This window comes from Aspergillus pseudonomiae (assembly GCF_009193645.1).
Source record: "Aspergillus pseudonomiae strain CBS 119388 unplaced genomic scaffold BDV37scaffold_10, whole genome shotgun sequence".
In the NCBI taxonomy this organism is placed as follows: domain Eukaryota; kingdom Fungi; phylum Ascomycota; class Eurotiomycetes; order Eurotiales; family Aspergillaceae; genus Aspergillus; species Aspergillus pseudonomiae.
The window spans coordinates 218633-240202 of NW_022476002.1; the positions used below are offsets into that span (position 1 = coordinate 218633).

General features: G+C 48.5%; 6 protein-coding genes across 6 annotated transcripts; 3 read left to right on the top strand and 3 right to left on the bottom strand.

The window, feature by feature from the left end:
• Positions 1-4345: 4345 nt before the first annotated feature.
• vtc4 (putative vacuolar transporter chaperone (Vtc4)) lies at positions 4346-7380 on the top strand. Its single transcript, XM_032090811.1, has 5 exons — positions 4346-4436; positions 4498-4966; positions 5075-5320; positions 5368-6670; positions 6722-7380. The coding sequence occupies exons 1-5, from the start codon at positions 4432-4434 to the stop codon at positions 7120-7122; spliced, it is 2424 nt and encodes an 807-aa protein (XP_031944921.1). The 5' UTR covers positions 4346-4431; the 3' UTR covers positions 7123-7380.
• Positions 7381-7613: 233 nt separating this feature from the next.
• dppV (dipeptidyl peptidase DppV) lies at positions 7614-10288 on the bottom strand (the record flags this gene model as incomplete). The annotated part of the gene is made up of 8 exons (XM_032084295.1): positions 7614-7755; positions 7864-8075; positions 8166-8398; positions 8462-8684; positions 8738-9752; positions 9814-10052; positions 10113-10164; positions 10224-10288. 8 exons carry the CDS (start codon positions 10286-10288, stop codon positions 7614-7616), a joined length of 2181 nt encoding a protein of 726 aa, XP_031944922.1.
• A 647-nt stretch (positions 10289-10935) lies between these two features.
• BDV37DRAFT_5201 (DNA ligase (ATP) CDC9) lies at positions 10936-14322 on the bottom strand. The gene is made up of 4 exons (XM_032090813.1): positions 13909-14322; positions 11993-13823; positions 11706-11936; positions 10936-11652 (listed from the first exon to the last, which is right to left on the bottom strand). The coding sequence occupies exons 1-4, from the start codon at positions 14187-14189 to the stop codon at positions 11107-11109; spliced, it is 2889 nt and encodes a 962-aa protein (XP_031944923.1). The 5' UTR covers positions 14190-14322; the 3' UTR covers positions 10936-11106.
• A 235-nt stretch (positions 14323-14557) lies between these two features.
• Positions 14558-14922, bottom strand: BDV37DRAFT_5265 (uncharacterized protein). Its single transcript, XM_032090826.1, has one exon. It carries the CDS (start codon positions 14878-14880, stop codon positions 14614-14616), a length of 267 nt encoding a protein of 88 aa, XP_031944924.1. The 5' UTR covers positions 14881-14922; the 3' UTR covers positions 14558-14613.
• Positions 14923-15771: 849 nt separating this feature from the next.
• BDV37DRAFT_290326 (phosphotransferase family protein) lies at positions 15772-17329 on the top strand (the record flags this gene model as incomplete). Its single annotated transcript, XM_032088691.1, has 3 exons — positions 15772-15861; positions 15916-16432; positions 16514-17329. The coding sequence occupies 3 exons, from the start codon at positions 15772-15774 to the stop codon at positions 16750-16752; spliced, it is 846 nt and encodes a 281-aa protein (XP_031944925.1). The 3' UTR covers positions 16753-17329.
• A 442-nt stretch (positions 17330-17771) lies between these two features.
• On the top strand, positions 17772-21310 carry BDV37DRAFT_279775 (uncharacterized protein; the record flags this gene model as incomplete). Its single annotated transcript, XM_032086403.1, has 2 exons — positions 17772-17804; positions 17861-21310. The coding sequence occupies 2 exons, from the start codon at positions 17772-17774 to the stop codon at positions 21308-21310; spliced, it is 3483 nt and encodes a 1160-aa protein (XP_031944926.1).
• Positions 21311-21570: the final 260 nt, after the last annotated feature.

Here is a 21570-nt window from a genome sequence, read left to right on the forward strand (position 1 = left end):
AAATACCGGAGTTGTCCCGAACTCAAGGTTAGATACTATCTCGGTTATTTAAGCTTAGATACCTCCATCCATTCAGGATCCAGGATGAACGCACGACTCTAAATCTCTGAAGAATGTTTGCATAACAATTTTTTTTTTTCTTTTTTTTTTCCGTCTGGGGGATTCGGATGACGTCGGATCTCCCCGAACGACAGAGGGCGGAGTTCCGAAGCATTACTAGCTTTGTAGAAGAATCTTTGGGAACCGATTTTTGACCGCAAGTACGACCAATAACAGCATTCTTCAGGCAGCATTGGCTCGCCCGATGCCCTCGTTACGAGTAGCGAAGAAGCTACTCGATAGCGTAGTCTAAGCCCCAGTCAATTGAACGCCCATGGGGTGACCCACCGGCACTTCTTTTACTGTGGATTCCCACGCAACGCGGGTGTCGTTTTCTTTCACTGTTTAATGTCTTCATTGGCTTTTTGGACGTGGAGTGAATTCTCCTTTTTGTTTCACCTTTGAATATCGTCTCCCTTCTAGTGGGATAAACTTCCGCATGGAGTATCTTCGCCAACCGTTCCTCTTATACCGTTTTGATTCTAGACCGCGTCGGCAATGCAAAGTACGGAGTAGGACTGTTGATCAGCCAACTGACTCAAGTTAGCGGCATGGAAAGTCCCTCGGTAACTAGATGAGAGTTCTGACCGAAACCGAACGGTGCCACTCTTATACCTTGCGGTTCTGAGCCCCATTTAGTTGCGATGTGGGTGTCGTTAGACTAGTATATCTTTAAGTATGAGTAGCTTTGATAGTGTAATCTTTATCTGTGTATCGTTATTTCGACTTCACTCATAAGCAGTCTGAAGACTGGATAATGACATAAGAACTGTCGGGTGTAACTGTTCGCCTGGTCGTACATATTTCTAGATGATTCCTAACAGGTTTTGTCTGTTTCATTCTGAATGAGTTGTCATGAACACGAATTCGCAGTTGAACATAGCAAAATGAGACATTGTCATATAGAAGCATGAGAGAAATGCTTATGAATAGGTAGTACATGGTAACAGCCTTGACATATATGTTATCATCCCAGTAATGAAGCCTCAGGCTTTTAGATCATGTCTCCCTTAACTGCCCGGCTGCTCGTCCGTGGAATGACTTCAACACACCATCTCAGCCCTCCAACGTGGTGGTACACAATATCAATCAGTTCTTTTTGATTCATTTACCGCTTTGTTATATCTGATTAGGCAAAAACGGCATACCGCCCAGGTCCCGAACGAAGCAGGTTTCGTATCACCTCAACATTCGATATCTGACGAAAGGGATATGTATGTTGTAACTGGTGGGCTTTGATACTCCCTTTCCTTCACTTGGGAGGGTGCCTGCAGGTACTTACCCAGATGTTTCACTTAATTAAGGTCATAATAGGTATTACACTTCATCATGGAGCACGGTTGACTTGGTTAACCGGGTGTCCCGTCAGGAATATGCTTGTTGTACACCCTATCTAAATATTGGACGAGGAATAAGTACGATCCTGAATGTAGAAAGACCATACGAGCGACAAAGAGGACAATTCAGTTGATGACTAGTCACCCTAGTATCTAGTAACTATGAGCAGGGTGATGTTTTATAAAAAAGAAAATCTCATACGAAGGACCTTAAGAATACAGGATTCAGGTGGTACAGTTAGGCTGTTTGTCATAGCAGTAAACGCATAGCAGAAAACGCTTGTATATTATGGAAAATCATATATGTTTGTACGGCTGATAGATCTGGTTTGCTTTTCCGGTTCCACTTCCTGTTTAATTTCAGTAATTTAGGAGGGGGAAAGAGTTTTCAAATTCAGAATTGGTTCAATTGTCTGTAACCTTTTTAATATCATTGTTAATATTGGAACGTCCAGAGCATCATACTACTGCTAGTCTTTGCTTCGTCGTCATCAAAAGTTCTCTCCAACGACAGCGGAGCAAGGTTAGGCAAGCTTTTCGAAGTGAATCAATAGAGAGGAGATAGGCTTATAAGTTATGGCTAATGGATAACCTCAGGCTGTGCAGATCTCCAACATCAAAGTTAAGATAATGCATAATTTACGATACCGGTAGGCCGTGCTATTTGCCAGTTCGACTAATTAATATACGTAAAGATATGACGTGGCCATGTTTGATCTTGGATCCGACTCAATAACAACCACTACGCTGGGTATAGAGCTATGTTTGAGCAGGTTCAGCGAAACTCTCTTCATTCTTCAACTACTGCTGATGCTTCAACATGGACCGCCCACAGCACTTTCCAATCAAACCCTTCCTGTACGCCAAGAGAGGGGCTAGGATAGATATGCTTAAGCAGGCAGATCAGCGTACGCACCCGTAAAACTGGTGAGCTGTACCCCGGGCGCTAATGCAATGGCTTACCGTATTCAAATGGGATCGAAATGTCTTGGTAACTGATGTGGCCAGCCTTATAGGGATCGATTCGACGGAATAACGCCGGAGAGGCAACCCAGGCAAATGTGACAAAGCAAAAGCCGCTTACATGCTCACCAATGGGTGGCCCTTATTGCAGGCATAACTCATGGTCGTCTACTTTGTATCTTAGTGCAGCGGAACTTCCTTCTTATTCTACTATCCATTCGTTTCCTTTGAATATAACTAGAGCAGACGGTACTTTTGCAGGCAGCCAGGCGGGGTTATCGTGGCCATATACTGAACCCTTCCTCCTATATTACCCTTCTTCTCTCACGATTTTCTATTATTAATATTGATATCTGCTATGGGTTTGCCAACCACCCAATCATCTTCTATTCTCTTTTTTTTTCTTTCCTTTTTTGTATTTACTTTGTTCCCTTATGCACGCTAAGAGTTCACCGGGGTTGGTAGTAGTACAAAAGGCTGCAGTTGCGCCGATACTAGTAGTACTAGGTAGTATCCCTTTCTATAGCAAACGGGTATGGTGCCAGAGGTGGCCGAATTGGGAAATACTGCACGTGTGCCTTGGTATAGGATCGGATGATGCTTGCATCATGAGAGACACGGAGAAAACAGCACCTTCCCTGAGATCAGTTCCTCGACACCCTTGCAGTCAATTTGGGTAGACACAATTGAGCAACTTGCCGATTGGCTTGTGGAGCCTGTATTTCCCGTGGCCTGCAGTCTAAATCATGTCCCACAGTGGATCTAGACTGTGGTCTTCGCCCGTCAATATCTGAATCCCTGGCACTATGATTCATAATGCGAATTACTATACCAGTCCGCCCGCGGAGGAAATGTCTTACCTGTGCTGCGGACTAGTAATGAGGCGCGGCTGATTTGTTTGTAAATAATCTTTTCTCTTCCGCTGTCTTCGGAAATTCGCCCGGCAGCGGGTTTTAGGGCTTATCGAAATTCAGAAGGATCTTCCGGCGTTTATTTCCGTGGCAGATTGATTGCCGTTGAACCCAGTTCGGAGGGAAGACCTCCGAGTGTTTGGTATATGGATCGACCACAAGCACTGTTAGTCGATTATATAGGTTTCTTTTACGTAGAGATAGAGAGCGAGAGAGACATTCAGATATCCTTGCTTCACCGGTCAATTTAGGAAGGTAGTACTTAAGTCACGGATTCTATACCCAGTACGGCAGGTCGAGTCCTAACGGCAAGGGAAGGAAGATGGCAGACTCGACGGTTGATACTCAATCGCATTACGAGTCAAAGGAAACTTTTTAGCATTCCAGTTGGACCGGATGTTTAGTTTCGAAAATAGTAGGCGCTAAGGTAGGCAAAGAGACTCCACATGGACGAGCACATGCTTGGGCGAGTGGCTGTGATGGGTTTGCCAGCCAGTCTTGGCCTCATTACCCTTGAATCGGGACCGACCAGGGTGGTAAAGTGGACAAATCGGGTCACAAAACGTGCGTGGACTAAGACGATCATGGCAATGGAACTAATATCGGTTCTGAAAGCTATCGCCCAGCGGGACGATTTTAAGTGGTCAATGCATGGGAAGGGAAGCGGACCCCGTATTAACCATACGTCAATACGGCCAGGACTAACGTTTTAGCCAGGCGCTAGTCTACTTTGAGCTCCGCTCCAGACTCGTGATGTCGAGGTACAGCAGTTGCATCTCCCTCTCTCTTTCTCTCTCGCGCGGTACCAACACCGAGTAGTCTATCCCCTGAACTGGAATGGGCTGGGGAGAAAAAAAAGAAAAACAGAAAACAACCGAAAGAATTTTTTTTGTCGCCACTGCATAGCTCACTGCATGCTAGTCAGTGCCAGATCTCCACTCGGTGTTGAATTTGATTACCATATCTTAAAGCTACCGATCTCTTGGTCTTTCCCCTTCCTTTGCCTTTTCTCGCGCATTTCATGATGCTCATTTCTTACATCTAACACTCCCTCCCCGCTTCACCATCTTCAAGAATCCTTCATCCTTAGTAAATTTCATTTCACTCCGAATTAGCCCATCATGAGGTGAGTAGAAGCTTCCCTCCAAGCTCAATGGTAACCTAGTTAACCGTCCCCACCTCTCAAGGTTCGGAGAGCATCTCCGATCGTCGATGATCAAAGAGTACTACTGGTACTACATCGCCTACGATGAATTGAAAAGAGCTCTAAGGACCGATTTCGTCGCCGAACCAGTTCCTTCATACTCTAAACGCGATCGCAAGCCATGGACAGAAGAGGACGAGAAACACTTCGTATCGCTGCTGGAAGGTGAACTGGACAAGGTGTTTAACTTCCAGCGCACGAAAAGTGAGGAAATTGTCCGTCGCATCCAGTCGAGCGAAAAGGAAGTCAATGATGTGGTCTCGCGCCTAGAGACGGTCACGGCGTCGGGCTCGCGCCGTCAAAGTGCCCGTACTAGCATTTGTCCGCCGTCCGACGAGGATTTCATGGTCCTTGAGCAGGTCTTGAGTGACATCATCGCCGACGTCCATGATTTGGCCAAATTCACCCAGCTCAACTACACTGGGTTCCAGAAAATTATCAAGAAACACGATGTACGTGCTATCTTCTTTTTCGCTGTTGGTGTTTATTCTATTTTATTTTTTCTTAGTGTTGGCCCCGGTGTCTGTGCACACGGACTTCAAACTGACATTTCCCGATAGAAAGAAACCGGCTGGCACCTCAAGCCAGTTTTTGCGGCACGACTCAAAGCTAAGCCTTTCTTCAAAGACAATTATGATGCGTTCGTGGTGAAGTTGTCCAAGCTCTATGATCTGGTTCGCACCAAAGGAAACCCGGTTAAGGGAGACTCTTCCGCTGGTGGCACACAACAAAACTTCGTTCGCCAAACAACTAAATACTGGGTTCATCCTGATAATATCACCGAGCTGAAGCTCATCATCCTTAAGGTATGTTCTCACACCTTTGGCCTGATTATCAGCACTGACCGAAGCAGCACCTTCCCGTCCTCGTCTTCAATCCCCAGAAGGAATTCGAGGAAGAGGACACTGCCATCACCTCCATCTACTACGACAATCCGAACACATGGGAGCTATACCAAGGACGGTTGAAGAAGACGGAAGGAGCCGAGGCCATTCGATTGCGCTGGTACGGTGGCATGAAGAGTGACCAAATTTTCGTCGAGCGAAAAACTCATCGCGAGGATTGGACCGGAGAGAAGTCGGTCAAGGCCCGTTTCGCCCTCAAGGAAAAGAATGTTAATGCTTACCTGGCTGGAGAGCTGACGACCGAAGCTATTTTCGACAAGATGAGAAAGGAAGGTAAAAAGAGTGAAGACGAAATCGACAATCTTGAACAGCTAGCTCAAGAGATCCAATACCGGGTCATCACACGACAGCTGAAGCCTGTCACTCGGACCTTCTACCATCGAACTGCTTTTCAGTTGCCGGGCGACGCCAGAGTCCGTATATCGCTCGATACTGAATTGACCATGGTCCGCGAGGATAATCTCGATGGTCACCGCAGAGCGGGAGACAACTGGCGCCGAATGGATATCGGCGTCGATTTTCCTTTCTCCCAGTTGCCCCCCGAAGATGTGGAACGCTTTCCTTATGCCGTTCTCGAAGTGAAGCTTCAGACCCAGGCCGGTCAAGAGCCCCCTCAATGGATCAGGGACCTGACCGCGAGTCACCTAGTAGAAGCGGTGCCCAAGTTCAGCAAGTTTATCCACGGTACAGCGACTCTTTTCCCCGATCGGATCAACCTCCTTCCATTCTGGATGCCACAGATGGATGTGGACATTCGTAAACCCGCGATGCGCCGGTTCGGTATTGAACGACCGCTAGCGAGTACTTCACTATCAGCCAATGAGACCCCCGACGACGAGTATGATTCAGACGAGGACGAATTGGATGACAGACAAGGGCACGCCAATGGCGATCGGAGGGATGCTCGCAATGATCTGTTCGCCGATACAGACGGAAATGCTTTGGATATAGAGGAACGTATCGCCGCCCAGCCGCTTCCGGGAGATGAAGACTACCCGTTATATGATTCGGACGAAGAAGATACTGTCGATTCAGATGAACTGGAAGAGGCGCGACGAGTCGGTGGGATGCACTATTACCGACAATTGGCCAAATACTATACCCAGCAAGCTGGAAGTGCTATAATATCTGGGCTCATCGCACTCATTCCTCGGCCAAGACCAACCAACTTGCCGCCCCCGGAACAAAGGGGAATCGCTGTCATGGGAAACAAGCGTACCGTTAAGCGATTCATCGCTCCGAAGGGAAAGCGTAAGCTCAGCCAAACCCCGTCGCTATTGAGAGAAATCTAACATATCTTAGGTATCCATGTCCCGGTCCGTGTCGAGCCCAAAGTCTACTTCGCTGCGGAACGGACCTTCCTCTCGTGGCTTGAATTCTCAATCCTTCTGGGTACTATCGCGGCCACCCTGCTGAACTTCGGCAATGACTACATCACGTTCGCATCCTCCTGGGCATTTACCGTGCTCGCAGCCCTGGCCCTCGTGTACAGTCTTGTGCTTTACATCTGGCGAGTGGACAAAATCCGCAAGCGCCGCGACGTTAAGCGTGTCTACTACGAGAAATGGGGACCAACCGTCGTTGGCGTTGGCCTTGCAGTGGTCCTATTGGTAAACTTTATCCTACGAGCACGTCAGGCCGAATTCAACGCGAGGGACGACTACCCAGGAAATGGCCAAGGTTCCGACTCAGGAGAATTATGATGTCCTCTCGAACTTGCTTTCTACCTCTCTTAGTTTGCTTTCCTGCTTACTTGAACCTTGTCATTTTCGAATTACCCATACGCGCCAAATTGGCACCTGTGTTTATACGCGTTCTGTTTAGAAGTCGACGAGCAATCACGGATACCTCAGTTTATGGATACGGATGTATTGTATTGTATAAAAGCATGATTATGAACCCATTCCGTCCAGTGAATAAGTGAATAGCGAACAAAGTGACAATCAATGAAAGTGAATACCATACGTTCGTCACAATTCAGCCTCCCGGTAATCTGACAAAGAATCTCCCTGCAATACACTACTACCTTAAAGATCAGTCATACTAGAACTAGAGAAGTATACGTTTTACAACAACGACAACAATTCACAAACACATACAACCATACATCATATTACATCCAATATTCCAATCATAATTATAATGATTAGGTAACGATAGATAAGGTAGGTAGGTAGGTTCAACTATAGTTTACTCACGGGTTATAATCCACAACAGGAATGACAGTATCATCCAAGCTGACGGCATCCTCGTTGGACTCTTCCACGCCCGAGTACTTGTTCAACCAGCCCAGGACCTGTTGGTGCCAGACGAGGCTGTTTTCCTTGTTTTGGACCCTGTTCATCCCCCCCTCCATGTCAGTATTCTTTTCTTCTGGCTCTTGTGGGTTGTTCTATGTTGTAGTGGGGGAGTGGAGTGGGTAAACCGGGGGGTGGGGAACATACCAGTGGTTCTCATCCGGGAAGTTAAGGAATCGACTAGGGACACCGCGTTCCTGGAGGATATTGAAGAGAGAGAGACCCTCTGAGACGGGGAGACGGTAGTCGAGATCGCTGTGGATGACGAGCATGGGAGTGCTGAATTTGAGGATTCGCTCGGGGGCAGAGGGGTCCCAGCGACGGTAGTTCTCGCGGTTATCCCAGAATGTGCCGTTGAACTTTTTGTTAGGGTTATATGTTAGTCATGGCTCGAGTGTGGGTGTTTTTGTTTAGGGGGGGGGGGGGAAGATAGTGGTCGGGTGACTCACCTCGCGCTGCATGAACCACAGTTCTTCGGTCGAGACCTTGGCGTCGGCGACGAATGTGCCGTCGTGGCTGACCAGGGCCTTGAACTTGCGGCCCAGATCGCTGCCTTGGATCCAGTTGATCATGAATCCGCCGTAGCTGGCACCTGCGGCGACGCCGTTGTCAGTGTCGATGAAGTCGAAGTTCTCGTTGACGTATTCCCAGCCCTTGACGAGGTCTTCGTAGGGGTAGCCTCCTGTGGTGGTTTGTTAGCATGAATATGGATTGAGGTGTAAAATATAAGTGGGTCAGTTCGTACCCCATTGGTTTTGGATGGCGTCCTGAAGGGCATCACCGAAGCCACTGCTTCCGGTTGGGTTGGGTGCAACGACTACGTATCCCTGGTCGGCGAAGACCTTGGCGTTCCAGCGGCTGCTCCAGGAGTCGAGCCACGAGCTCTGAGGTCCACCGTGGATGTAGTAGAGAAGGGGGTAGGTCTTGGTCTTGTCGAAGTTCTCGGGGTAGATAACCCAGGCTTGGATCTGCCGTGGTTGTTAGCGAGATCTGAGAAATACTTGAGTTCGGGCATATGTACCTTGGTCCAGTTACCGTCATAGTAGAATTCGTCAATGACTTCGGGACCCAGGCCTTTCAGCTCAGGGTCAATCTTGTTGGCAGTGGCCAACGTCTTAATCACGCCCTTTTCGGGGCTAGCGATGTAGACGTTCCAGCTGGTCCAGAGGGCACTCGCGGTGACCAGATAGGTGGAGTCAGGCAATTGGTAGTAAGCAGATACCACACCGCCGTCGGTGAAGTTCTTAGGCTTGTAGTCGTTGCCGGCATCTGCTGGGATGGAGAACAAACGGCTGCGGCCTGCGTCTTCAACGCCAATGATAAGATTGTCATCATCTGCCCATTTCACGGAGTCGAGAGACCGGTCCCAGTCTGCTGCAAGGGAAGGAATAGTCTTCTTAGAGTCGAGAGTGTACACGTACAAGGTACGGTGGTCTGCCTCGTAAGACTCATCGGCCATCTGCCAGTAGGCAATCTTCTTGCTATCCGGGGAAAACGCCGGGCTGCCGGCGTCACCCTTGACACCCTCGGGGGTGCCGGGGCTATCGGGTCCATTGATTGGGACAGCGGTTTTCGATCCGTCATGGGGGACAAGGAATATATATGCAGTGGTGTAGTTGGCACGTGGGACGTCATGTGCCTTGCTCTTGAAAGCAACCCACTTGCCGTCAGGGGAGAGGTCATAGTCAGAGGCGCCACCAAAAGGCGGGTAGGGGCTCTCAGCATTCTTGACAGGGGAGACGAGGTTCTTGAGACCTCCGTCAGCAGCCTTGTAGGTAGCCTTGCCCTTGCCCTCCGACTTGGTCAAGGTGCCAGAGAACACAGCATTGAATCGGGTGGTAAGGTAGTAATCCCAGTGGCGCACGTAGATGCTGTCATAGATGCGAGCAGAGCTCAGAGGCTTTGCCACAAGCTCTTCGTTGTATGCTGTGCCGTTTGCCCACGACTCGGCGTATGCGATGTAGCGCACATCGCCGGAGTCAGTGGTGACGACTTTGAAGCCAGAGAAAGCAGCCGGCAATGAAGCTGCTTTGTATCTATGCGTCGAGTCAGCGATTGGTGCACACGATCATTCAAAATATAAGAGGCGCTACGTACCCATTGGCGAAATCGGAGATGTCCGACACCCACAATTCTACACCTCCCGGGATGTCGGCATTGGTGCCATTGACATAGAGAACGGTCGAATCATCCGAGCCCAGCCAGACAATCTCGGAGACATCGCTGTCATTCGTCAGGAGCTTGATCTCGCCCGACTTCAGGTCCAGCACGTTCCACTGCGAGGTAGTCTTGTGGGTCTCGAAAGAGTATTGCGATTGCGAGAACACCGCGACATCCTAAGCAGATCCTGTCAGTCATTGGCGCCCAGGTACACGCTCATCAGAGTCAATGCTTACACCAGAAGGGTTAGGGATCGCTTCCGACCTCCGCGGAGCGCTGATCAGGCCCCTGTCGCGCTCAGTTAGCAATCAACACGCTCTGTGAAACATTGAGGGATTGCGACTTACTCAGGGGTGAGGGCCAACGCGGTCGAGGCAGTAGCTGCAATGGAGAGCCACCGAAGAGCTCCCATGTTGAATACCGACTTCATCACGTATCTACCGGAGGAAGGTCCACAACAATCGACCCCCAAAGGAATTGCGATACACAAGGGAGAGAAGGGTGGAATGGATCATCGACGGGGGGGAAGCCCACATGGCTCCTTTATAGAGATCGAGAGGAATGGCAACGGAATGTCTCCGCATTTCGCGATTAAGAACCTGCCCAATGGGGATAGCATGGAGCCATCATGATGACTGCTCACAAAGCCGCAAGACTGATAGCAGTCATCGTGATTAGTGAGATAAACAGGTTGCAATGAGATGGGGTTCCCCACCGCACTCGCGTGGTTGGGCTGGACTCCATGTCTTGGGTTACATGCCAAGGCAATTTAAGGACCGAATCCGTTGGTTTCCTCCGGTCAAGCCTCCCGTTTATCGGTTACTGCCGCCGGCAATAAGCGGGGGGCCGTACGGTGTCGATTCCCTGGACGGACAGACCACGGCTTAGTTAGTGTTTGTTTGGTTCCTTTGTCCTCCGTCCAGGACGATGGCGACAACTTGCGTTATCAGCACACCGACTCGTTCAATTAATTCCCTTTTCTTGGCGCTTACTATCTGGCTGTATTAATATTTGACCATCGTATTATCAATCGTCCGGATTCTTTCCAGAATGGCATGACAGTCATTCATGACGCGATCGGCACCAAAACAAACAGAAACAGAAACCGCCCTAGTGTATATCGTACAAGTGCAATATGTCGACCCCCGGAAAACGAGGGTAGAAGGAAAGTATAATAGTGATATGCAATGCGCTACGCTCCACATCGGAGATTAAACTCAGGAACCCCGACTAGTATTCAAAATCATCGTCCACTCCCTTCTTGCCCGCATTTTCCTTCGCGACCGCCTCCTGTTTCCGATACATCTCGGCTACTTGCCGCGTTGTCGTCGCCTGCTCCGGCTTCTTGTCCTCTCGTGGCTTAATGAACCTAGGGAAGCGGAGAGAAACACCCTTGCCTCCGCCGGTCGTACCCACAAACTCATCAGCCGCAGCTTGATATCGCGGGCTGAGTGTCAAATCGGCTGTCTTCACTTCCCAGACCAGCCGGGGCTCGAACCAGACGTCAGGCTGATCCTTGGGGACCGTCGAATGAGTGTAGAACGGTTTGGGTCGATCAATGACCAGGGGAGATAGCTCTTTGTGAAGCTCCTCGAGGTTGGCTTCGGAAAACCCGGTGCCAATGTTACAAATTGACTCGTAGGTCTGCGTATTGGCATTGTACGCCGCTAGAAGGAAGGCACCATAGACGGAGGTACGCTTGCCTCGCCCGTAGTATGCACCGAGAACGACTAGATCAAGTGAATCCCCGACACCGCTGAGGTAGTCCTTCTTAACCTATGCTCACCATTAGTTACGCGGCAGAAGGGTATGGATTCCGTAGTACACACCTTGAGCCAATTCCGACTCCGCTTACTCGGCTCGTAGCCACTTTCGTTCGTGTCCAACATCTTGACCATCAGACCTTCGCACGATGCTTTGACGCTGTCGTCCAGCAACTCCTGAATCTCATCCAGTACATTGGTGTTACCGAACTGAGCGAACTGGAATTCGCCTTCCGTGATCTGGAATGATTCATGTAAGAGTTCTCGACGTTCGCGGAGTGACTTCTTAACAGTAGGCTATAAATAGCGATGGTTAGCTGCAGCCAATGGAACAATCAAGTTATCGACGTTACCTCTCCATTTAAGAACAAGAGGTCAAAGGCAAATACACAGACTTTAACCTTGACGTCTTCTGCCTTCACATCTTTGCGTTTGCGGGTCATCAGTTGCTGGAAGGGCAGAACCTTCTTGTTTACTGTATCCCAAGCAACAGTCTCGCAGTCCAAAACGAAGCTCTGCACGCCATCCTTGATCCAACCATCGAGCTTAGCCAGCACATCGGGGTATTTCTTCGACAGGTCTTCTGAGTTACGAGAGAAAATGGCAGCGAGACCTTTGCCATCCTTCTGCAACGTATGTTGTGCTTCCGGGTAATTGTGGGTTGCGTCTGGTGCAACGTAGTGAATTTGTGCTCTCTCTCCGTCGTACTTATACTCGCAAGTAAATTCCTTTCCTTCGAAACGGTCAAGGACTTCGGTGATGGATTTCGTCGGCTTAGCAAGCATAGGCTTAATCGGGATACCGGGCTGTAGCTTGCAAGTCTCGTGGAGCTTGGACAGGCCGTTCTGAAGCATGGCGGGAATAATAATCTCATAAGCGGGCAATTCGCTGTACACCGTCTTTAAGATAGCCTCGCCCTCAGCCAACTTTTCAGGCGAAGGAGTCTTCTCTCCTCTGAGGGCGGCTTCGTGAGTCACCACTGCTTGAGCAAGGGCGACAAGGACGGTCTTTTCAGCCAACCCTAGTCTTAATTTCCCTTCCAAAAATCTAACAATAAACTTGGCCTCGCTGGGACCGCCCTTGTCCTTCGTGATATCCACACCTTTGCTACCCTTTCCTGCGGTATCAGCGTCGGCGGCAGAGAGAAGCTTCTTAATGCCGGAGATTTTCTTGTCTTGAGAACCATGACCCTGGACTTTAGCAATACCCAGGAGACCTTCGTGTATTCCCCGGACTGTCAATGGCTTCGGCTTAAACATGGTAGGCTGGTTCGACCGACTCTTAGCTGCCACCAAGCCCAGGTCTCCAATCTCGTGCTGATCTGCCTTGATGACCGCCAGACTGCGGCCAGTACTCTCGCCAATGGCTTTCATGATCAGAGACTCGCCAATTCCCAGTTCGATTCCGGCATAATCGGCAGCTAGTTTGTTGATCATAAGCTGGACTGTTGGAAGGAGGTCTTCGGGTGTCAACCGAAGGACCTGGCGAAGAAACAGAGAGCAATGGGCAAGAATCACCAATCGCTTAGTGGTCATTTCGATCAGTGAGAAGGTCGTGCACAGTGCTGCATAAGGAACGGGGGAACCAGGCTTCCAGTCCGGATATGGCTCACTGCCGCTCGCTTTCAACGTAGCCTGCACTTTTTCCATGGTCTTCTTCATCACCTCGGGCTTCTCCTCGTCTTCACTGGCCGACAACGCTTCCTCCTCAGATTTGTCTTCCTCGGGAGTCTCCTCCCCCGACGCTTTCTTTACAACAGCCGGCTGCCCTACCTTTTCGGGTTTAATTTCTTTTTTGGATGGGGAGCGCTTAGGAGATGGTGTCTTAGATTTCTTCTTCGGAGAAGGGGTTCCTTCCTGGTTTCGTGAAGTCCTCCGTCTCCGTTTCTGTGCAGGTTGGACATCGCTGTCACTGGCTTCTTCCTCGCTCTCTTTCCTTTTCAGGTCATTAGAGTCATTATGTCCGTTTTCCGGAGCTGAGTTTGGCTTAATCTCGACTGGATCTGCGCTTGTAGAAATTCCACTTTCCGCCCCATTGGCGCCCTCTCGATCTGCAAATGAAGAATCGTGTGTTGTCTCTGGTTTCGTCGCAGCTTTTTGGGCCTTATCTTTCTTGCCAGAAAAAGAAAGCGTAGTCTGTTTCTTAGGAGCGTCTTTCGGGTCCGCATTCGAGCCGAAAAATCGCCTGTTTGCCAACAAGATATACCAGTTAGCCACGCCAATTGCCCACAAACCATAGCTACACTCAGGCGACTCATATCAAGACGCACCCAAGAGTCAATTGGGAGTCACGAACATACCCCAGCGTAGCCTGCTTCCGGCCCTTTGAATCTGCCATTCTGGATAATATAGATGGAGAGAGAAAAGCTAGTGTGCGGAGATTCGCCTGCGGTGGGTGAGTACCGAATTGTCTTTCGAGTAATCTGTGTCCCACTGTGTGTTGTTGGGCACGAGCACGACAGCTGATTAAATAGAGACGTTGCGGTACTGGAGTGAAAATGATTGGTTTCTGGAAGCGCGCAACAATTGCGGATCTGCGACGAGCGGACATAGGACGTCGTATTCACCTGGGTATCAAACAGACATTTGAGGGAAGGGGTTAGAATATTTATATTTGGATCAGAGATTGCATCAGTGAATGCGCCGCATTTAACGATTTTCATTCACTGAATTGCATTGAAGGCAGACGCCGGCTGCCTGCGCGCAACGCGTGACGCGGTGCTATTAAGTCACGTGTACCTATATAGATAAGATAAGGATAGTCCCCCCCACCCACTGTATGTACGACTGTAGATTCACGCGCATTGTCTTCTCTGTAAATTCCTCTAGATCTAATAAAGAGAGCTCGAAGATAGTATTATCTTTCTCTATTCACTATATGGATCATAGCCATGCCTTCAGCGTGAAAGATTGGTGTTAGTTGACTCTAACAATAGCAGCTGAGGATGAACTTGAAGTATATAATTTCGATAACATTATTCCCTTTTAGGTTTCGCATCCTCAACTATATTATCGACACCACCTTTATCCCCAGTTGCCAGCGTAACAACACTCTCCGTAGTATGACTCTGCTGGCGATCGTTCCTCGCAAACCCCTCAAAAGGCCTCATAATATGACAAGCCACCTCTTCAAGAAGGTATAGTGGTCCTATCCACGCAACATTCCCCGTAAGAGCCGCGTCCTCACCCACTGGTGGACTCTCTACGTGATCATGAACAGTTCGGAGGCACTTAATCTTCATCTATAGCCCCAAGTCTACGACCATGCCAACGCCATCCTCAAAACTAGTTAGAGTATAGACGGTGCCGACGTTCGACTTAGGGTTAGCGATGAGCACTCTATAGAGTTTGGACTGATAGAGGTGCTCTACTTACCTGATCCTTAGGTCATGGCTTCCAGGATTGTGGCGCGGGAGAGTCCGTCTGGAATTTCTTCGGCATGATGCCGCTGGAGATCTTTGCAAAGTACTTTGGTGATCATGGAGATGGGTTAGTTGAAGTTCCAGGTGTTTCCATGGGATATGATGAACAAACTTGAGAACATATGGTCAGGTGAGCACAAATGACTGAGCATAGGGTTCAAAGAATGGACGGAGGTATTCTCTGGAGAAAGACGCTCTTCTTTTTCAGACCATCCTCCTTTCAGGTGCCTGCTCCTTAATGGAGAAACAATGTACTATATCTCAAAGGCCTCCACAAGGAAGACTCCTCGATTGACGGTTAATCTTCAGGGCTCGACTAATGGTTGCAGAACATGTCGGACTTCCTTGTTGATTATTGCATCAGTGTGGTCTGAAAACCCGAAGATGATGACAATGCCAACTGTATGCCCTATATGATATGGGGATGACAGGAATGTGTACTATTAGATTCTTGGAATCTATATTTAGTGTTCCCATTCCAGATTCTTGGCGTTTACATCTAATGGCTGGTCTCTTTCGTCCTCCTGGCCGTGATTGCTTCTCTTTTTTGGGCGAGCACTTGCTCACCTATACCCCTATTCAATTTTCTCTACTCTGACTTGTCTTTCTCTAATCCAACGCCTCTGTAGGCACGTTGCAAATAAACAGTTATCATCACCCTTCTGGCTGGCGCTGTCATCTCCTCTGCGATAAATCAACTTGAACCTGATCATGGACTGTTATTTTGCTCCCTCCATCTTACGGCCGGACTTCACTTGGCCGCGGCCAGTGCGATGTACAATTTCGCAGAGTACCCCTCCAGTGCCTCGGATACCAAGCAAAGCCATTAGAATAGCCTGGGGCGTACTTCACAAGGCGCTATACTACTTATCTCAATGGTATTGCTCTTGGTTTGATATTCCATTCGATGTCAATATCTTGCAACTAACTTTCGGGCTTATTATGAAATGGACAGACCGGACGAGCATAGAGGAAGCTATTGCAATGCAGATGGCAAGAGCCACTGGTATGCCTGCTCCGAGATTAATATCCTGTGGGGAGCATCCGAATGCTCCTTTTAACCGGAAAATTTCAATCTTAATGACAAGGTTGCCTGGTACCCCTCTGGAGAACTCAAGATATCAGTTGGAAGTTGATGCTGAGGGCCCATGGCTGGATGAATTAAAGATATGCGTACATCCCATGCGTTTATGGTGTCCTCCTGACCAAAGTTCTATCTGTTCTCCAATTGGGACCTCTATACGAAGCCCACGGGTTCCTGGTCACGTTATAGGCCCTTTCATAAGCGAGAGGGACTTTTACGACTATCTCTTTAGTCCTGCTTCTAGCCACGCATTCGAATCGCCTGTGGAATATGAGCAGACCTTGATATGTGCGAAGAAGCTACAGCAACAATCCCACTGAATTACGTTTACCTATGGGGATTTCAAGGCGCATAATATTCTTGTTGGAGATAATGGGCATTTATCTGGGTTTCTTTATTGGGAGACCGCAGGATGGTATCCTGAACACTGGGAGTTCACAACGGCAATGCGTTTTAGGCAAGGTTGTTGGCGGTTCCAAGTAGCTTCTTGGATCGGGGGAGATCAATACCGCGAGGAACTAGAATTGAGGCCACCTTACTGCTTAGACACTGGAACAGACATTATCAAAGCGATCATTGGCTACAAAGTACAAGGAAAGCCGGAGTGACAAACTGCTAACAAGACAACAGGCGCATGAAAACAATAATTTCTCTCGCACTATATGGCCTCTGTGTCCTGAGTCTTCCAGCCGAAGCATAATGCCTAAAATTGAGATAGTCATCCAGACTGGGATCATTAGCATGCAACCCTACCTTGCAGAATACTTGCTATCGTCGCTTCATGGTAGTCCGTATGAGTTTAAGATTGCTTATAGTATCGCATAGTTCAGGAGCTGATACTTGATGCTTAGATAATAACATGCAAGAACCCAAAGTCGCATAAAATCAAAGCCACACTAAAAGATATTGACGATTAGTTTCACTCCCACTAAGATCCTTCAGCATGGGTCCCGGGTATAACAATCACAGAGTCGTTGCTTAATGCCCCGGGCGTAACGGGCCCCTCTTCTTTACCACATACTATAGGTTTCAAATTCTATATACCAGTATCAGTGCAATGGAACCAAGATTAAAGAAGCATATTATGACGTACACAATCTGGAGTTCCTCTTCCTTGCCCACAGTACATACTTAAATCCTTTATCCCTCAATAGGGTATGGATGTTTTCTAGTCTTATTAGCAAAAGCTATATAGTATATTTGTCCAGTCAAACTGTGGCTTTCCCCAGGGTTCGGATTCAACTATCAGTTCATATTCTAGTCCGCTCCTCGTCATTGACCATTCTGTTTTCAAGTTAGGCAAGCCAGGAGTGGATGCGAGCCAAATTTGCCTGTATTAGATTTAGTATGAAGCAGAAAGTGTATTATCAGTGTACTCTATTCTCTGTGTACAAACAGCACCCGTAGATGTTGCCTCTCACACCGCCCTCAAGTTTTGCCAGCAGAAAAGGTGGGCGGAGAACAATCACTACTTGTGACGTTCCATTTATCTTGCTTCTGTTTGGCTCATGTACTTCAAGATCTGATATCTCAGCAGATTCAAGTTTCAGTAAACTGATAGCAAGCCGGATGGTAAGCTCGTAGAGCCACGCTCCTGATCTCATTTGCCAGTGCCATAATAGGCATAATGGAGTACTCACGGCAAGAAGCCTTTAAAAAGGTACAGACAAGCTCCATTCACATTCTGTACAGTGACATGGCTAATGCACTTCAAAGCTTCGGGACCCTTGTGTTGAGCTCAGCTCTGTCGGCCTGAGATACCGTGGCCATCAGGCATCCCCCAACGATGTATTCCGGGCTCTCAAACCAGTGCAGAGCGTCCTGAAGGAACTCTCAAGCAAAGGTTCACTGGACGAAAAGCTGGCAGAATATGCATTCTTTCCGCTGTCCCACATTTTCAACGAGAGCCAGAGAATTTCGGCTAATTGCTTGGAATTGGCAGTCGACTGCTTGCGGATATTGGTTGCTGACGGGTGGCGACAACGCCTATCCCCGCAAATGGGCAAGCAGCTCATGATACTGCTTACGTTGATTATTGGAGGCCCTCCAAGTAAAGCCAATAGTAACCAGCAAACACAATCCAAGCCAGCGGAATTGTCTATCGCTGGCTTTGACTGTCTTTCAGCCATCTTTGATGTTATGGAAGGGCCTGTAGCGCAAAGGACGATCTATAACGAAATCGGTACAGCGACTGTTGTTGACCAGACTGTGTATGTCTTGCTTGAAGGAATTTTAGACACTACATCAGACGACCTTTGCGTTTCTGCTGCAAAAGCCCTTCAAGCCCTGTACTATCGAATAACTGACCGGGTAGTTCTGGCTAGCGTAATGCCACGGACGGCCTCGACGCTAACAAAGGTCATCAAGCCAACAACTCAAGTACGACGCTCTTACAAGCTGCTTTCTGCTTGTATTAAGGTCCTTACACACATGCTTAAAGTTGTTCTTAATGACCAAGTAGCGAGCGTCGCACCAGAGAAGCCCGCTCAGTCCCAGGAAAGTGGTGATGGTCTTGTGCTTGATGAATCCTGGCTGAAGGCCACAACTACGCAAATTAAGCTTGCGCTTGCGAATGTTATCCAGGTTAGGCGACATGACAGGCCTGAAGTACAAGAGTCGCTATTAGAACTATGCTCAATGGTCGTGGAGGATTGCCGAAGCACACTGCAAGAGTCGCTCCCGCTAGTGGTTGAGACTATGGTCGTGCTATCTGAAACTAGTGATGACGAATCACCTAACAATGCATACACAATCCTCATGCATCTTGCCACCGCATATGCTGAGGTATTGGATGCCCTTAAGAACTCTCTGCATGCTTGGATTACCGCTTTCCCGAGAACCATGCAAAGCAATGATGAAACGTCGAAGCAATGGGCACTTAAACAGATAGCCACTGCCTTTCAGATATTGTCCCAGATCCAGTCCGGGTCTGACATACTCACTACTGGACTTGCATCAGGACTGTGTGACAGCGTTTCAGCAGCCATCAACCATTCCAACAATGCCCTTCAACCTTGGAACCCTGAAACATCAGGCAGTCAAACACTAGAAGTGCTTCACCACGGAAATCAGTCAAGATCTTTCCCACCGGTGCTTTTGGAACATCGCAGTCAACAGCAAACCCTCAAAGACCTTCAATCCATGATTCTCAGGCTTAACAGGTCCGAATCCGGAAGTAATATCACACGTCTAATCATCAACCGGGTCCATCAAGAAACAGGCAATTCTATTGCGCCTTTTTGGTTGGCGTTAGAATTCCTCAAAAGCGGTTCCCAACTCACTAGTCTTGATGAATTCATTTCATCGGACTTTATCGAACCGTCATCCCTGTTTTCTACGAGAGCTAACATGATCGAAGAATTATATTACATCTCACTCCCTGTACTAAGCGAATCATTGCCTGACGAATCAAAAGACTGGCGGGTTTCGGCTCTTGCTCTAGAAGTAATCGCACTCCAGGCCCAACAGCTTCGTGAAGAATTTCGGCCAGAGTTGATGGACGCATTATATCCTGTTCTCCAACTTCTATCATCGCCCAACCCAAACCTTCAGAGACATGCTATGGTCTGTCTCAATGTACTAACCGAAGCCTGTAACTATGAGAGCACGAGCACGATGGTTATTGAAAACGTCGACTACCTTGTGAACTCAGTGGCCTTGAAGCTAAACACGTTCGATGTCTCACCGTATCCACCCCAGGTGTTGTTCATGATGGTCAAGCTATGCGGTGTGCGGTTGATTCCATATCTCGACGATCTTGTCGATTCAATCTTTGGGATATTGGATATGTATCACGGATATCCAAAACTCGTTGAAATGATGTTCAAAACCTTGGCCGCCATTGTTGAGGAAGGGACCAAGAGTCCTTCATTCCTGGCAATAGGCGATGGAACGGACAGCAACCGTGCGGGACATCGCAAGAAGCAGCACAAGAGGTTACAGATCTCTACTCTTGCTAAGGACCTGAAGAATCGGAAAGCGAAACGTGCCAGGCACCTGGACGACTTTCCTGACGCTGACGAGCACGTGTCCCACCCAGAACGGCCGTGGACCACAAAGCCTGATAAACCGGTCGAGCCAGAAGAGGATATCGAGGCGCTTCTGAACAAAGTCACAGAAGAATCAGACGAACCACTGCCTGCACCACGCGAACCTGAAGACCAAGAAAAGCCTTTGAGCAAATCACACAACCTATTGCTACACATCATCAAGTCTATCCCCTCACATCTTTCTTCTCCATCGCCTTACCTCCGCCGGTCCTTACTCTCTATCCTTACCCAGGTATCACCAATTCTCTCAGGACACGAGAACAGCTTCTTACCCATCATCAATGAGGTGTGGCCATCAGTAGCCGCAAGGATCAGCCTTCCCTCATCCTTCACTAGCAGCTCCTCATCAACAGCGCTCATGGCAAGAGAAGACTCAAACAACGGACCCAAGAACCGACCAGACGACGAATTCAACTTCAAAGAAGAAATATACGTAACCACAACAGCCTGTCAAGCCATCGAAAGCATGTGCAAGAGCGCCGGCGATTTCATGGCCACCCGAATCGAAACCGAATTCCCTCGATGGGAACGCCTCTACCGTCGCGTATGGGAGACCGTCCGACAAGACGCCGAAAAGGCCATTCAGCGACGAGCCAGGAGCCAAGCCACCAACGAAAAGACAGATATACTTCTTTCATTATCCCTGGGTCTCTCACAATCACTATCTCTCAATACAGCAGGGGGCCCCTCAGGCACTCGCGCATTCACACCTCACCATAGTCTCTGGCGAGCTCTCCTCTCCCTGTTCATCACTCTTCTCACACATGTCCGTCTGCCTTTGTCTATGGGTGACCAGATCTGTGAATTCCTGGCGGCTTGGATAGCCCGGTTCGCTGGTCCAGATTACTATTCTTCTTCGTTGTCATCGTCAAAGCAGGAAATCCCATCTTCTCTTCGTCCGGAAATAAACACTGTCAACAATGCTATCGAGGCAATGGAAATCTGGAACGTTGACCTGACTTGGTTCATTTTTCAGCAGCAAAAGGCACAAGTGCGGGGTATCATACCTCAAAGAAAGACACCCAGTGCTTCCCTGATAAGTGAAATCAACGAAGACCCCTTGGAAACGTGGTCATCGCCAGGACATAAATTGAAGTTTGCAGCGTTGGTGTTTTGAGTGTGCATGAAGAGCTGGATTATAAAGTGGCTTAGGTATGAATGTGATAAGGAGAACATATCTTCTAAGGTATAACGATTGAATGATTATGTTGATAATACATTTACAGCATCTGTGTAGATTGTTACGGTAGACGAATGGACTCTGGTTGTGCCAAAGAGAGTCGAGGCCAATGTCTTCTTACCATTGATGGTGGCACTCAAGGTATGCCAGACAGTACATATAACCCTACTGAATCACAGGACAGGTCTTCACAATAC